The 15,926-nt window shown below is 31.5% G+C and overlaps 2 protein-coding genes across 3 annotated transcripts in view; one reads left to right on the forward strand and one right to left on the reverse strand.

Moving 5' to 3' along the window:
• The window catches only part of LOC129906674 (putative sodium-coupled neutral amino acid transporter 11), a 125,137-nt gene that overhangs the window by 31,881 nt on the left and 77,330 nt on the right, over positions 1-15,926 (forward strand). The window lies entirely within an intron of this gene.
• LOC129906672 (phenoloxidase 2-like) lies at positions 2,359-4,820 on the reverse strand. The gene is made up of 4 exons (XM_055982546.1): positions 3,745-4,820; positions 3,066-3,687; positions 2,775-3,010; positions 2,359-2,714 (listed from the first exon to the last, which is right to left on the reverse strand). The coding sequence occupies exons 1-4, from the start codon at positions 4,738-4,740 to the stop codon at positions 2,505-2,507; spliced, it is 2,064 nt and encodes a 687-aa protein (XP_055838521.1). The 5' UTR covers positions 4,741-4,820; the 3' UTR covers positions 2,359-2,504.

The following is a 15,926-nucleotide window of genomic DNA, read 5'->3' on the forward strand; positions in this document are numbered from 1 at the left end:
ATTTAGGATAAAGATACTTTGAACTACAAGAGCAAGTACGTGCCACCCAGTCGTGCATTTTATTTTTTTTGCCAAAAAGCAAAATGCAAATATTCTTGAGCATTTAAGTAGAAGAGAGTTGCTAGATAAATAATGCAAAGTTGTGCATATAGGATGCAGCATTTAAGGGTCAGTTAAGAACTTAAAAAAAAGAATAAAATGCACAAACGAAAAGAATAAAATGCAAATGGGTCGCACGTAGTACCTATTTTAGTTCAAAGTATCTATCTTGGATTAATTAAAAAAATCGGAGATAAGAAAATATTTTTTTTTTTTATTTTTTATCAAAAACTTAAAATATAAAATATGTCAATTTTTGCAAAACAACTTCAACGCCATACATCCGTTCTCCGAATTTTTCGAGAAAAATTAAAAACGCAGTTTTGTTAGAAATATTACGTACACAAAAGTTTCACTTATACCAAGTTTAAGGATGTACGGGACATAAGTTATTAAAAAACTAGTGAGGTAGTGAGCTTGCTAGAGACGAATTGAATACCTCCTCCTTTTTGGAAGTCCGTAAAAATACCTTGAAATCATGTACATAATACCATAGTCTATTTTTCTTAATCTTCTAATCTTAAATTTGAACTAAAAATATCGACTTGCGGACAAGCGTTTTTTCTAGAATTTTAAGGTAAGTTTTAGAATGCCAAAACAAAGATTTTGGCTGAAAAAATTTTCTATTAGCATTTCTGAGGTTTAACTTTTTTTATTGCCTTATTTGACTGTATCCTAGTACATATTCCATTTTTCGTTTTCCATTTAGAAAATTCGGAATTTTAAAATCCAAATTATTGATATACAGAATTATGGATTTGCAGAATTTCGAAAAAAAGATTTCAGAATTTTTGAATTGCAGTAGATATTTTATCTCGGAAACCAAATTTTGGCTAATTTGGTTCTACTGAATTATGGCCTCAAGCCAGTAAAATATTCAGAACTATGCATATGCACTAACGATTGATTGACATTTAAAAAGAAACTTCATTCCAAGAAAAGTAACATTATTTCCCTTGTTCCTAAAATTTTTTAAAAGTATCTATGCAATAGCTTCGAAACGCTATCTGTGTTATGCACATTAGGGTGGGTAAAAAAAAATCGAAATTCTTTTTTTTTTGATTTGGTACTCCGAAAAATCAATTGCTAGACACCTCTAGAATATACACACCAAATATGAGCTCTTAATATTAATGGGAAGGTCCTCCGTTTCGCAATTTTTTATTTTTACATCAAGCTTCTACAAAAAAAAAATAATTTTTTTTTAAATCGAATTTTTAGCAAATTTCTTTAAAAATTCTTGTAGGAAATTGAGCGCTCTACAAAAAGGCTTTGTACACTTTTTTCGTTTATCTAACGGTTTAATAGATATTTGAGGTCCAAAAATCGAGAAAATCTTTAAAAATTCGTTTTTTGTTCTTAATTTTGTAACAATTACAGAACCGCTGATACCTGTTATATCTCACCCGAAACGCAACAATTTTGCTGACTTTCAGGTACTTGATTTCGTAGAGAAATGATTTTTTCCTCTTTCCTTTTTGAAAAACATAACTAACTCAAAACCAAAGCCCACAATATTTTAATGCTTAATAGATTTATGAAGCAGTAAACCGCCAAAAACATACATACGAGTATATATTAGTGTCTTAGCATTTTGATAACTCGTGGCCTTTACATTTCCAAATATGATGCGTAGATATACCTTATTTTTTTCTCAGCTCTTTGCAAAATCTATTTTTATTTTGAGACAACTTTTGAAATGTTTTATAAAAATAAAGAATACATGTGACTTTTAAGGTATTAATTTTACTAGCACATCCGATGTAGATTTTAGTCACGTCTGGATACTTAACATTTGATGTCACCACACTTGACAATTAAAGGCCATTTTATGTCATGCGATATTGAACCAAAATACATATATTTAATCTCCCTGTACTCACCCAAACATATGTCAATCATTCGCATTCGCATATAAGACAATTAAACCCAATGCCGGCTCCAGTTCTTGTGGGTTTTGTTAGATTTGTTCGCCACTAGGGGAAACGTTTTAAAGGTTTACCTTGTTTTCTATATTGCGTTTCAGAGCCAACACCAAATACACCAGAGAATTCCAAGTTTGCAATAATTGTCAACACCTCGATAGTAATCAGCGAAATAGGAATTCGTCCTTAATGTTCCACACAAAATTAATGAAACTAAGCCACAAGTGTTTAAGCAGCACGGAGGAGCTATTAAGTGGATACTACAAACATACACAAAATAAAATTAACAATATACGAAAAGTTTAATCAATACACCAGACCACAAAACTGTCTCTTTTGATTCTACTAAGGTTTCATTTATTTCAATCACGTAAATAGTACATATGATTTGCTTGTGGTAAAAATCAAACAAAAATCAAGTATAAATGTTAGAAAAACAAGCTTAAGGCGTGAAAGGTCAAATGCTTAGGTTTTTGAGATTTACTTCCGAACGGTAGTGCGGTCAGTATGGGTGATGGAAACATCAATAGTCCTCATGTTGGGAGTCAGGAAACTAGAGAGCCTATCGGCTCCAGTTGGTGGAAGACGATCGAATGGGAATCCCATTGGCCGACGATCTGGATAAAGACGATCACGAACACCACAGAAGCTGGAGGCATCACTGCAAGTTCCAACTAAATCTTGGTCAACCTATTAAATTAAACGTTTTAGCATGGATTGATTTTTGTTAAAAAAAAACTAATTGCTTACCCGGTCATCATCAAAGTTCGAAATCATAACAAACAATTCACAACGAAGACCCTCAGGTCTACCTTTCGGAATAAGCATGTGCTGCGGCCAACCACAACCACAAAAGTTAAATTCAAGTTCTTCCGGAGTGCCAGCAGCTGGCCGATTACTATCCAAGTTACGGAAGGTTCTTTCAAAGGGAATAGTCACACTAGATTCAGTTGAACGACGACGAAGGGTATTTTGACCAGGTTGTACTAAAAAAAATCCATTTTTAACGAAAAAAGTTTATGGCAATGCTTTTATACTTACATGCAACAACGAACTTATCCAATTCAATCATCAACAAACGTTGATCCCTCAAGAGCATAGGTTGTCCACGCTCATCATTTTTCGGTCCCAAGAATATACGAACGGTTCCGAAACGTTGAGCTCCACCTGCATTGTTCACATTGATGGTATAGCTAAATGGAGTGTGTTGCAAGTGGGTAACCCTGGCAAAGACATTTCCTCTTGGAACAAAATCAAGACCACGAGAAAAGTCAATATCAGATTGTTGCCAGAATGTTTGGAGGTTATTAGTTCCTCTATCCTCATTATCCACTTTAACACCCGTAATAGATATGTCCCTGTAATTCAATTGATTCTGATTGTATGGTGGTAAGGATTCCTTATGCTCTTGGAAAACATCATCGACAAATGCATGCCATTTGTAAAATGCTGGATCCCTCATAGCTGTAGCCGAATCTCCTATAACACCGAACGATTCCAAAAACCGATGATCAGGATCATGAGCATAAGATATAAAAACATGACCCATATTGTGAAGATCTCCATAGAGTTGACGATTTGGAGACAGAATTGATGATTCCATCATGTTTCCAAGGATATCAATACCTCGAGTCTCATCGAGATTGATTCGGTTACCAGATTCCTAAAAACAAAACAAAATTTTTATCTTCACACTTCTTTTGAATGCATTTTAACTTACATCCACAACGAATCCTTGATGAATAGCTTCATAGAATCTATCTCGCCAGCGTTCCAAGTCATTTACATCCATTTTAATTTGATCAAGTTCACGATCAAGATCCACCATGACAGTATTGGCAAAACGTGGTGGCCAAGCCCGACTGGAAACGAGTGAGTCCATCTTTGGGAAATAACCTTCACCAATAGGTTCACGCAAGTTATTCAAACGTTTAACTCGCGACATATTATTACTGAATCGTTCCAAATTGTAGCGACCTATAATCTGTTGATGCATGTAATAGAAAAGTTCTCCACGACGATCTTTGGCTACGATTGAACGATCGGAAGCTTCGAATGGATAAACCAAATGCCAATGCCAATGATGAAGATTGATACCCATATCTTCACGGAAGTACCATAAGCGATGTTCCTCATCCAAATCCGATGCAGTGTAGTCTTTGGGAATGATGATTGGCATACGAGATCCTTCGGGGACAACAGTGGCTTCTTCACGAAGTTGGGTAAATACCATGGAATCCACATACTTCTCCGGGAAGGTCTCGGCGAATGATGGAAGATTCAAGCCTTTAGTATCAGGACGATGAAGTAAGGCCACAGAGAGAGCATAGTTAAAAAGGTATGCGTTTATGCGATCTCTAGCATAGGCGGCAATACTTTGAAGATCATCAAGAGAGCGAACACCCAAAAAGATATCGATTAATCTTCCAGCAATGCGACGATGACGCGGAATGAACAAAGAAAATTGTTCACGACGACCCAAGGACATTGGTATTCTCAAATCTGGGACGCTGATGTCCTTCACCGGAATCCTTTGTTCAGCCTTTTCTCCGAAACGACTTTGAACTTCATTTCCAATTGGTCGATAGCGATCGGTAAGGAACTTATCAGGAACATCAAAAACAGCGGACTTGGAAGTACCTTTTTCCATGAAAACAGGCTCAGTTGGACGATCGAGAAGGAGAAGTAGATTCTTTTTGTCTGCCATTTTGGACATTTTTATAAACTTTAGTTTAAAAGAAACTGTTAATAAATATGTCTAAAGAAAAGACTTTCGAAGACAAGTGCTTTAATTCAGCAAAAATACTTTGCTTTTATACAAAAAGAATCGACCACAAAACTTTTCAAATGCATTATATTAAAGCATGCAGTTTTGATAAACCATTGCGAAAAAAGAATTTTTTTATCAGTTGCAACATTGTCTGAAAAATTTAAAGAATGATTATGCATAATGTGGTGAATTTTGCAACGCGTGCAGTGATAAAATTCTTTGTGCACAAAGGTACAAAAACAAATTTTTAAAAAACCACAGCATTTTGGATGTAAGACATTCTTATATGTTCTTTATAATTTATTTGTTTGCCACAAAAATTGATAAGCAATTTGCATATTTGTATGCAACTTTTAACTTTGTTGCAATTTGTTTGACATGTTGTTTAGCAAATGTAGTTATGATAAAAACAAAATTGTATTGCAGTCAAACAAAACACCAAATTGTAAAAATGTTGCTTTGATAAAGACCTTATTGAATCATAATTTAAGTTAACAAAAGCTGTTTCTTAACTTAATTGCAGTTCAATTGAATACATTTGAACTATTTGAAGTTAGTTGGTAGTTAAGATTTTTAGAGTAAAGAAAGAGAAGGATTAACAATTAGAAATGAAAAAAAAATCTAAACTTAATTTGAAAATCTGAGACAGCGTTGTAAAAATAGATATCAAAGAAAGAAATGCATTATAAATTGAAAATTTCTATGAAAAAAAAATTATTAGGTACAAATGAAAATACCTATTTTTATAAAAGTAACATTCTATTGCAAATAAATAATATTTGCACTACAAAAATTGTATTGCATACAAAATATTTCCATTACAAACATTTTTTTTTTTTTGTATAAACAAATATTTTGCATTCAAAAAATGATATTCCAAATAAAAAAATTATTTGCGATAAATAAAATGCGGTACATTATGTTTCCATTAAATATTTTTTTCTAATATTCTACAAGTTTCTTACAATTCTGATTATATCTAATATAAGGCCAAGAAGTCAAAATTGTAAGAAATTCGAGGAATTAAAAAAAAAAATATGTATCGCAAACATTTTGCATTCGATTTTTTTAATACAGAAAATGTTTTACATAGGTATTTGCAATATCATTTTTTTATTTGGGAATGGAGAGAAAATGCATTAAAAAAAAGATTTTTCACGACCCTGATTCATAGAGAAAGGAATACCTAGATTTTTAATGCTGATTCCAAAAAATCTAAAATCAAGGCAATCTGACACCTCTGAACCTTCATGCAAAATTTGGTTCCTCTACCATAATTTTTAAGGGTTTTTTGGTAGTAAGTTAGCAACTGTTATAATAATATGCGTTGACAGATGAAAAACAGGTATAACTTTTTTCAGAGATGTCAGATTGCCTTGATTTTGGAATCAGCATTAAAAAGTACCTTGAAATCATGTATCATATGTGTATACAGGGTGTCCCAAAAGTAATGGATCAAACGAAGTATGCTGATAGGGGATCTTAAGGGCTCTCAGAATTTGGTAACTTGTTCATCCCAAATCCTTAGGGTTTTCGATTTAATGCAATTCTTGTGAAATTTCGAAAAATCCCTACTTGGCAACAGTATTTTGCTTCCTGCGCCCATTATTGATTTTTGTTTTTTACAATTCTTTTACTAAAACATTGACAAATAATTAGGAACAATTAATTCAGAAAAATATTTTTTATTTCATGAGCCATTTCGCTGCAAATTAACTAACAGTTTCAAGTTTTATAAAAAATCAATTTCTAACTTTTATTTGAGAGCAACACCCCAAAAAAAATGTGTACGGTGTGAGAATGGTTTATTATTTTAAAAAGTCTCCCTGTTATTGTAGTTTTCAAAAATGTATAAAAATTTCCAAAGTTGCAGTTAGATCGTAAATTATTACAATTTTAATTCAACAAAACTAGGTTTTTCAGAACAAAAAACAACCAAAAATATACACATTTTCTCGAACTGTTATTTGTTTATTTTTCTTTGAACAAAAGCCTCTATTTTTGTTTGTATATTTGCTCTGAAAAACCCTGTTTTGTTGAACTAAAAGTGTAATAATTTACGATCTAATTGCAACTTTGGAAACTTTTATACATTTTTGAAAACTACAATAACAGGGCGACTTTTTAAAATAATAAACCATTCTCACACCGTACAAATTTTTTTTGGGGTGTTGCTCTCAAATAAAAGTTAGAAATTGATTTTTTATAAAACTTGAAACTGTTAGTTAATTTGCAGCGAAATGGCTCATGAAATAAAAAATATTTTTTTGAATTAATTGTTCCTAATTATTTGTCAATGTTTTAGTAAAAGAATTGTAAAAAAACAAAAATCAATAATGGGCGCAGGAAGCAAAATACTGTTGCCAAGTAAGGATTTTTCGAAATTTCACAAGAATTGCATTAAATCGAAAACCGTAAGGATTTGGGATGAACAAGTTACCAAATTCTGAGAGCCCTTAGGATCCCCTATCAGCATACTTCGTTTGATCCATTACTTTTGGGACACCCTGTATAATAGCATCGGCTTTTTTTTTCTAATTTTGAAAAACCCCATTTCGCGCTTTGACCTTCAAAATCGCGACTTGCGGAGATGAGATTTTTCTAGATTTGAGGTATGTTACAGAATGCCAAAACGAAGGTATTGAGCAAAAAAAATTTCTATTAAAAAGGTTTACCCCTTTTTTCACCTTATTCGACTGTATTTTCACTTCTTTTTTCTGTCCCACCCTTGACATTGGAAAAGACCTCGATTGTTTTCAGAAATACATAATTGATTTGGATTTTTCTGTTCAAAGTTTTCTGCTGGTTGCATAGCCGTAGCTAGGATTTTATTTCGGGGGGGGGGGGGGGGGGGGGGGTTAGCTCAGGCCAAACAAAATTTTTTTTTAGAAATCACAATACTTTGTATCAACTATATGTAACTGCAGTCGATTCTAAATCCCGCTAAATCAAATAGTCATTTGAACTGTGTAGAAGCGAAAAATTTGCCAATATCCTTTTTAAGTATTTTTTAGGAGAGGAATTCGTAGTTAAAAGTTTAAAAAAGCCCTGCTTACGGTAAACGAATTTAAAAATGGCCGAATATTCAGCGGCATCTCTAGTTTTGTAGTGAAAGATTGATAAGTTGGTTGATATAAATTGCGAGCGTTAGCGAGCAAAAAAATTTTTTTTAAGAAACAAATTTTAACCATTCTAAGGCTTTATAAAAAAAATTATTTCGTACAATTTAATATATAAAACATTGAAAAATGGACTTGTTCTTGCACTGAATTTTTGTAGCAGAAAATTGACAGGTTCATTTTACCTATTGAGTTCTAAATGAAATTAGCAATACTTAAAAACCAAAAAATAAAAATAAAAATTAAATAATCCAAGTTGTTTGACATGAGCTAATTACACTGGTCAACAAGGTTTATACTTTTCTATAGGCTGAGCTCGAATCCGAAGTCAGAAAAATTCTATCACATCACGTTTTGGAGATATTCCCGTTAGAAAATCGAAAATGCCGATTTTTACCAGTTTTCAAAGTTATTTTTTAGCGTTTACTTATTTTTTTTTTAAATTAAATTTGTAACAGTTTCTAAAAGAATTGTGTCAAAATTTGAAAGCGATTGGTACAGAACTATTCGATATTTGCTATTAAAAGCAAATAAATATGAGATGCCCCAAACACTTAGATTTCAAGTTATGATTTCTCGAGGAAGAAAATAGATATTTAAAAGATTTAAACGGATTTAGAGAGACAAAACTTAATTCTTTTAGAAACTGTCACAAATTCAATTTAAAAAAAAAAATAAGTAAACGCTAAAAAATAACCCTGAAAACTGGTAAAAAGCGGCATTTTCGATTTTCTAACGGGAATATCTCAAAATCGTGATGTGATCGAATTTTTCTGACTTCGGTTTCGAGCTCAGCACACAAAAAACCTATAGAACCCTGGTTTCTGTAACAAAAAAGATGTTTAATTTTGTTGACCAGTGTTATACTTCACTTTGAAATTTAACAATGAACTGAAATTGTTTAATTTTATAATTTGAAACAAAAGAATAACGAAATGTTGTAAATACAGTGCTTTGCAAAAGTATAATCGCACCATTTAAAAATGCTATTTATATAAAACCGAGTATTGCAGCGACACCCTACTATTTTTTTTATTAAAGGGGATCAAAAAACAAGAATATTGAGAAGAACTACAGTCTCTGAATAAATCGATACATTTATTTTCGCTTACATACTGGATTCAAGGTAAACATAGAACAAAAGTGGGTAATAAGCAACTGAAGATATCTCGGACAGTAGAAAAGATGTCTGAAAGATTTAAATAGATTTAAGGGTAATATTTCAAAAAAGAGATGTGATCGAATAAGTCCGTCTTTGGATTCGAGTTCGGCCACAAAAACCCTTTGAAAAGCATAGTTTAGTCTCGGCACCAAAAACCCTGCATAAGTACTTGTGGTATTTAAAGGGTTCTTAAAAGAGCATTTTAAGGTGTTAACATAGTGCTTAAGGAAATGGTCAAAGAGATAAAAACTCTTTGTAATGGACCAAACAATTTTTGTTTTCCTTTATACAAACTTCATCGACAGCTTCTGCAACCATGCAAAATTTGTTAGTGATTTTAAGGAAGATTTTCATATAGGTAATCAAATCACTAAAATACAAAAACAAATCATTTAGTGCTGCACATATTAGACTTGTATATGTTTATAATATAGGTATCTTTTGATTTTCTGAATAAAAATTTCGGGGATGCTTAAACACCCAAAACCCCCCCCCCCCTAAATACGGCTATGGCTGGTTGTATGAATGATTAGGTATACAAATTTGGTAGAATTTCAAAAGATACAATAACTCATTGACCAAGTACCTTTGCATTTATTACGATTAATAAATTATTATAATTGTTCCTAACGCAAGGAGTATCTTCTTGTAGATTTTATTTTAAACGTTATTTATAAGGATAAATGATAAAACAATTTACAAAAACCGTCAGTAATAACCAATGTTTCCTGTTATGAATGTCTAAATACAAAATGTTCACTGGTACTTAAAATAGCAGCAACTAAAGAAGAGCCATTTTCGAAAGTCATGAATTTTCTCGAATATAAACGTCATCTCTGAGTCAAAGTTAAAATAAAATTTATACAAAACTCTTTTTTGAATAAGATTTTTAGATACGATATTTTTGAAATCCTAATTTTTCAATTGATTTGGAAGGCCCAGAAAATATGCATATCTCATGTTCGAAAATCATGTGTAGTGTACCTTAATTAAAATACAGATACTGTATATATTAAAGCTCGTAAACAATTTAGACTTTATAAACTTTGATGTTCTAGACAAGAAAATAAATCAATTTCTTTCATGCATTAATTAAAATATAAAAAATTGCTATTTTCAACAATTTCAACAACAATCAATGCTTAAAAATAATTTAAAATGCATAAACAATCATTGACAAGTTTGTCAGCATGTTGTGATATCTGAACCAGTCACACATAAAAGAGCATACTAGCATAGATATATCTATTTCTGAAATCAAACAATTTCCCTTAAATTCTTGAATATTGCATAACTTAATAAAAAATACATCAATTCAAAAAAAATATAATTGCAACGAGTCAAATGATTTAAAATTCCATATCCTGGTAGAGATTGTGTGTTTGTGTGTCTGGTGTTTGTGAAATTAATTTAGGTACAAAAAAAAACCTGTGCATGTGCAGTTTGCAGTCTATACAAGTTACACGAGAGGCCATCATCATCATTGATTGTTGGAAAACTTTTGACATTGGTAAAATGGAACGATATTTTTACTTCCTTCTTCACTTCTCACTATTAATTTTTTCTGACCTACGTAACTCGCCCAATCCAACACATTGCTGGATTTTCCATATGGCAAATAGACTCTATGAGCCTTGCCAAAAACGTTACTTTATCACCATAACTCAATCCACTCCTGAATTATATGTATATCGAGCTCAAATATATTCCGGAAAGAATCACAGTTTGAATCATTCACTTGAATGTTTGGGAAACATACATATATTTCGTCAACCTGCCCTCCTCGTCCACAACCATTAGAAACTCAGATTTAATAACACCTACATACATTCATTTTTATGTAAATTAAAAAAAAAAAATATTTTTGCACGAGAAAGAAAAATTTAAAAAACAAATAATAAAAGGACTCGAGAGGGGAAATTAAAAACAAACACCAATTCTCTAAGGCCGCATATGGTTTGACCTCTATCAACTTAAATTTACATGGCAAACAAGAAGTCCATGTATAGCTCTTGTTATTATGAACGTGGGCATGTCTTTATACTTATTGGGATTAAGGATTCACACTGGAACGCACTTGGGATAATAGAAAACGTTTCCTTTAGACTTTTTTTTTGCCCGAATTTCGATTTGAATTTTCGTTTCAATCGGGCTATACCGAATAATGTCCTCTTTATTGGTTTTGGCAAACGATATAGGGTCCTTTATCGAATACTTTTTTTTTTTTGAATCTGCACCTGATGAGGATATCTAATTTTTTTTTTCTTTTGAACATAATCCTTTTGAAAGCGAAAAATAAGTCCTAACGCAAAGAAGAGTGTAGATTACCAAATTGACACACACAAAGTTCTTAGCGAAAAATGAGTTAAGGTTGCTTTTGTGGGATTTTTTTTTGTACAGCCCCGGCAACAACAACAAAAAAAATAAATGAAAAACTTTTGTGGAGCTGTGTTAAATTGGTCGATTGTACTTTATTTGATACACTCAATTGAATAACTTGTTTGTAATACGCAATAAGTAGAAAACCACTTGAAGCTTAAAACTTATTATTTTGTTTTCAAGAAATCAGCTTATTTTTTAAGCTTCAGGGTTGTTTTTTGTTTTCCTTTTTTTTTTTAATTTAAAGCCACAACACCTTTTTTCTGAAGAATGAAAGAAGTTCACAATGTGTTTGAACTTAAGTTTCTTTTTCATGTTTTTGTCATTTTGTACACTTTGTATCTTTTGAAATTGCTGTCAAAATTTGAATAAGGTTATTCAAGTAAATAGTCAAACAATGAATGGTTTTGAATTTTTGCAATTTTATTTTCTCAAATGCCATTGTCAATATGGCCACAATACTATTTGATGCCTTGTTTTTTGTTTCTTTGATTGAATTTTACTTTTCATTAGGAAAGATAGTGAATTAAAAATAGAACACTATGTACCTTTACAACAAAATAGAATATGACCTTAGTTGTTATTGAATTGTTAGCAAATCAAGCTAAAATTGTGGTCTATCTTGATAACGCAGTTGTTTTTCATTCAAAATATTACTGTACCAAAGCGTCAGTCTCATGAATGAACAGCGTTTTACTTCAACATTGTTGCCAAAGTAATAAGTCGTATATCACGTTAAAAAACCTAAACGGGTTTTAAAATCGTAGATATATTGTGTTATTGATACCTACTAACAGTAAAGCGTAACTTCGATGCTAAAAAGATCTAAAAACACACCTGGGTGTGAGACAAAACTTATAAATAAATCCAAATGCATACTTAAATACAAACTTAAATCCGATAATTTAAATCCAAACTCCTTAAATCCAAGTGAATTTAAACTGCGCTCTAGAGTTCTAGTTCACTTCATTAATCCAGATAAGACAAGGGCATTTCAAGAAAAAGTTAACCTCGAAAAAAAGAAGTTTTAAATAAATTCACAGACATTCATGGTATACCAAAGAACTTAAAATTCTCCGAAATAAAAGAAATAAAGCATGGAAAAATTATTTGAAAAATATGTCCCCCGAAAATCATGATTTATACATTTCTCTTTTTGATGAGTTGAAATTGTTGTTGTAAACAAATTTGTCTTGGACATTGTTGTTGCTTTTGACTTTGCCAAATGCCAAACGTCAAAACCTTATTACCCCATTTTGTAAGATGGCGGCTCTAATGATCATACCTTGTCTTTTTATACCATGCATATGCAGAATATCTTAAGTCGATGGAGATTTCTAATTTCTATCAAACAAGACCCTAAAAGTTTTTGGAAATTCGTAAATTTAAAAAAGAAGTCTGACGGCTATCCAGTCAACTTTAGTTATAACAATAATATCTTAACAAGTACTATTGAGTATTCCAGTTGAGCTCGATAAGATCTCACACTGTCTTTCACTTCTTCATGATGATTGCTCTCTGGGACCTGATGGAATCCCTTCAAAAGTTTTGAAAAATTGTAGATCCGTTTTAGCTCTCCCTCTCTTCAACACATTTTCGTATTATCTCTTAAATCGGGTATATTTCCAAACATATGGAAAAGCGCATATATTACTCCTGTTTTTAAAAAGGGAGATAAAGCCCATATAACTAACTATAGGCCAATATCTAAACTTTCATGTATTCCAAAGCTTTTTGAGCAAGTTATTTGTGATAGTTTAACATTCTACTGTAGAAATATTATTTGTAATCAATCAACAACATGGTTTCATGCAAAAAAGATCAACAGTTACGAATCTACTTTCATTTTTGCAAAATTGCACCTTCGCTTTAGAAAGTGGACAGGAACTCGACTGCATTTATACAGACTATTTTAAGGCTTTTGATCAACTTTCTCATGACATCATAAAGTTTAAATTAAAAATGTTTGGTTTTCCTATCAGTTTTATCACTTGGATTTCTTCTTACCTTAAAAATAGGTCATATCAGGTGAAATTCAGAGGGACCTTCTCAAAATCCTTCATTGCCAACTCGGGCGTCCCGCAAGGTAGTCACCTGGGACCTCTTCTTTTTATCTTAGCTATTAATGACGTACCGTTATGTTTACGTAAGAGTGAAATTCTTATTTTCGCAGATGATATGAAAATTTACAAAAGCATAAGCTCTGTGAATGACCGCATATCCTTGCAAGATGATCTTGATAGATTTGCTATTTGGTGTAGAAAGAACGGTTTAAATCAACCTACTGCAGATCTAAACCTTGTCTCAAAGGAGAGTTAATAACGACCTTGTATTTATTCATCAACTTATAACGGGTGTAATTGATGGGCCTGATCTGCTTAATTCTATTAATTTTAACTACCAGAGAGGTGCTTATAACTTTCGTAGCTTAGATTTAATAAAATTACCCCAACACCGTACTAATTATGGTATGCATGTGCCCTTAACTCGCATGTGTTAGCTTGTAAATTTAAATACTAATCTGTTTGATTTTAATATTAATAAAACTAGTCTGAAAAAAATACTAAAAATCAGTGCACCACGCTCATAAACTTTGTTTGTATTTATGTTTAATGTTTACTGATTTTTTCTCATTTAATGTCTTTATACCTAATTTTATGTATGAATTATTGAATTATTTTTTTCTCAACACTCTTGACTATTAAAACATTTTTGTTAATTTTTAGTACAGGAAAGATAGACTTTTTCGTGGAACGAAATACAGGACGGCTGAATTTTTCAAATCTGAAAGAGCGGTATTAGAAAAGCTTAAGTCCTGGTTTTCGGGACGGCACTCCCCTGGCGAAAGCCGCCATTTTGGAAAACGCGAATCGCTCTATATCTCCAAAACTATGGGTCCTATAGAAATGGTTATCGGAATAAAGTTATTGGAAATTTAATTATCTTTTTCTTTGTAGTACATTATTTTTCTGAGCTATAGTTTTGAGGTTATGTTGTTTTAATTTATTTTTTTTCGGTTTTTTTAAGATTTTATCATTCCCGGTATCAGTTACATAATTTTTTAAACAGTAAAAGTTACAGACCATCAAATTTCCAATAATTTGGTATATTTTTGAAAGTCATGCGAAAAGTTGAAAGTTATTGATATGAAAACTTTAATCTAAGTGCAGGAAAGTTAGTAAAAAAAAACAGGCATTTTGTGGAACAAAATACAGGACGGCTGACTTTTACAAATCTGAAACAAGGGTATTAGAAAAGCTTAAGTCCTGGTTTTCGGGACGCCAACCACCTGGCGAAATCCACCATTTTGAAAAACGTGTATTGGTCCATATCTACTACACTTTTGGCTTGACCGAATAAGTTAATTAACCAAAGTTGCAGGTAATATAAATATCTTTCCTTGTGCATGCACTCTTTTTCAGCGAGGACAACCCTTTTGGGGTTATGTTGTTTTATTTTCTATTTGTTTTTTTTTTTTTTAACTTTTCTCAGTTTCTATGATAGAAACCGAAGGCGAAGGAAAAGAGGCGCGGGAATTAAAAAAAAAAAAGATACCCTACATCAATATTAACTATATTTTGTTGTCCTACCCGTTACAGAAGAAAAAGTTCTGTGTATTAAAAAAATTAATGTTGGTACTTTTTTTTCAAAGTTCAATTAATTAACAAGTTCTATGTAAAAATTGTACAGTTTATAAATAATCTCATAGTTAAACATTGAATTCTTTGTACAAGTATTCCACCGGTGACGATGGAATTCCCCACAAGTAAAATTTATTTTTATATTTTTCCATTTTTTAAGTATTTTGCCAATAAATAATTAAATATCTATAAATTCACAAAAATTACAGTGCTGTTCGAAAATTTCTGTCAATTTTTTTTTTAAATTTTCTCTAAAGTGTAGCAAAACCTATATGTAATTTTTTAAAATTTGTATTCTATTTTATTTTCTTAGATTTAATCGTGATACATTTCAAGTGTTAAAATTTTTAAACCGCGCTCACGACAGCAAAAAGTGATTAGGTACCTGCCTCATTTTTAAGATAAAAGTAAAATTCTTTGTTTGTGTTTTTTCTATAACATTTTTTATCTAACTTGTATTGTAATAAAAATGATGAGTTAATATATAATTGACTCTTGACGCATCTTCGCAACCTTAAATTTCATACACTGCATTGGTAGAAAAAAATTAAGGGATCAAAAACAAAAATTTCAATTTTGTTGAGATTTTTCAAATTTTGGCTAACAATTTTTTCTCATTAAAGAAAAAAAATAAAAAATTTTAAGCTGATAGAACAAGTTATCCTATCCATATAGTGGTTAAGTTAAAAAATTTTCATCGTATGATCTCAAAACCAGAAATTGGAGCTTTTTTTTAAATTCCAGTACGACAATTTTTAAGGGAAATACAGTTTGTTTTATTTCCTAATTTTTTTCCGCTTGTTTAATTGACCAGATATTCTCAGAAAAGCA

The sequence above is a fragment of the Episyrphus balteatus genome, chromosome 1 (genome assembly GCF_945859705.1).
Source record: "Episyrphus balteatus chromosome 1, idEpiBalt1.1, whole genome shotgun sequence".
Taxonomy (NCBI): domain Eukaryota; kingdom Metazoa; phylum Arthropoda; class Insecta; order Diptera; family Syrphidae; genus Episyrphus; species Episyrphus balteatus.

Excerpts from the sequence above, each read along its gene's own strand:
- LOC129906672 (XM_055982546.1), bottom strand. The coding sequence starts at position 4,740 with ATGTCCAAAATGGCAGACAAAAAGAATCTACTTCTCCTTCTCGATCGT. Across the intron at positions 3,688-3,744 it reads ATCAAGGATTCGTTGTGGAT|GAATCTGGTAACCGAATCAA; the intron begins GTAAGTTAAAAT and ends TTTTGTTTTTAG. Across the intron at positions 3,011-3,065 it reads GGATAAGTTCGTTGTTGCAT|TACAACCTGGTCAAAATACC; the intron begins GTAAGTATAAAA and ends GATTTTTTTTAG.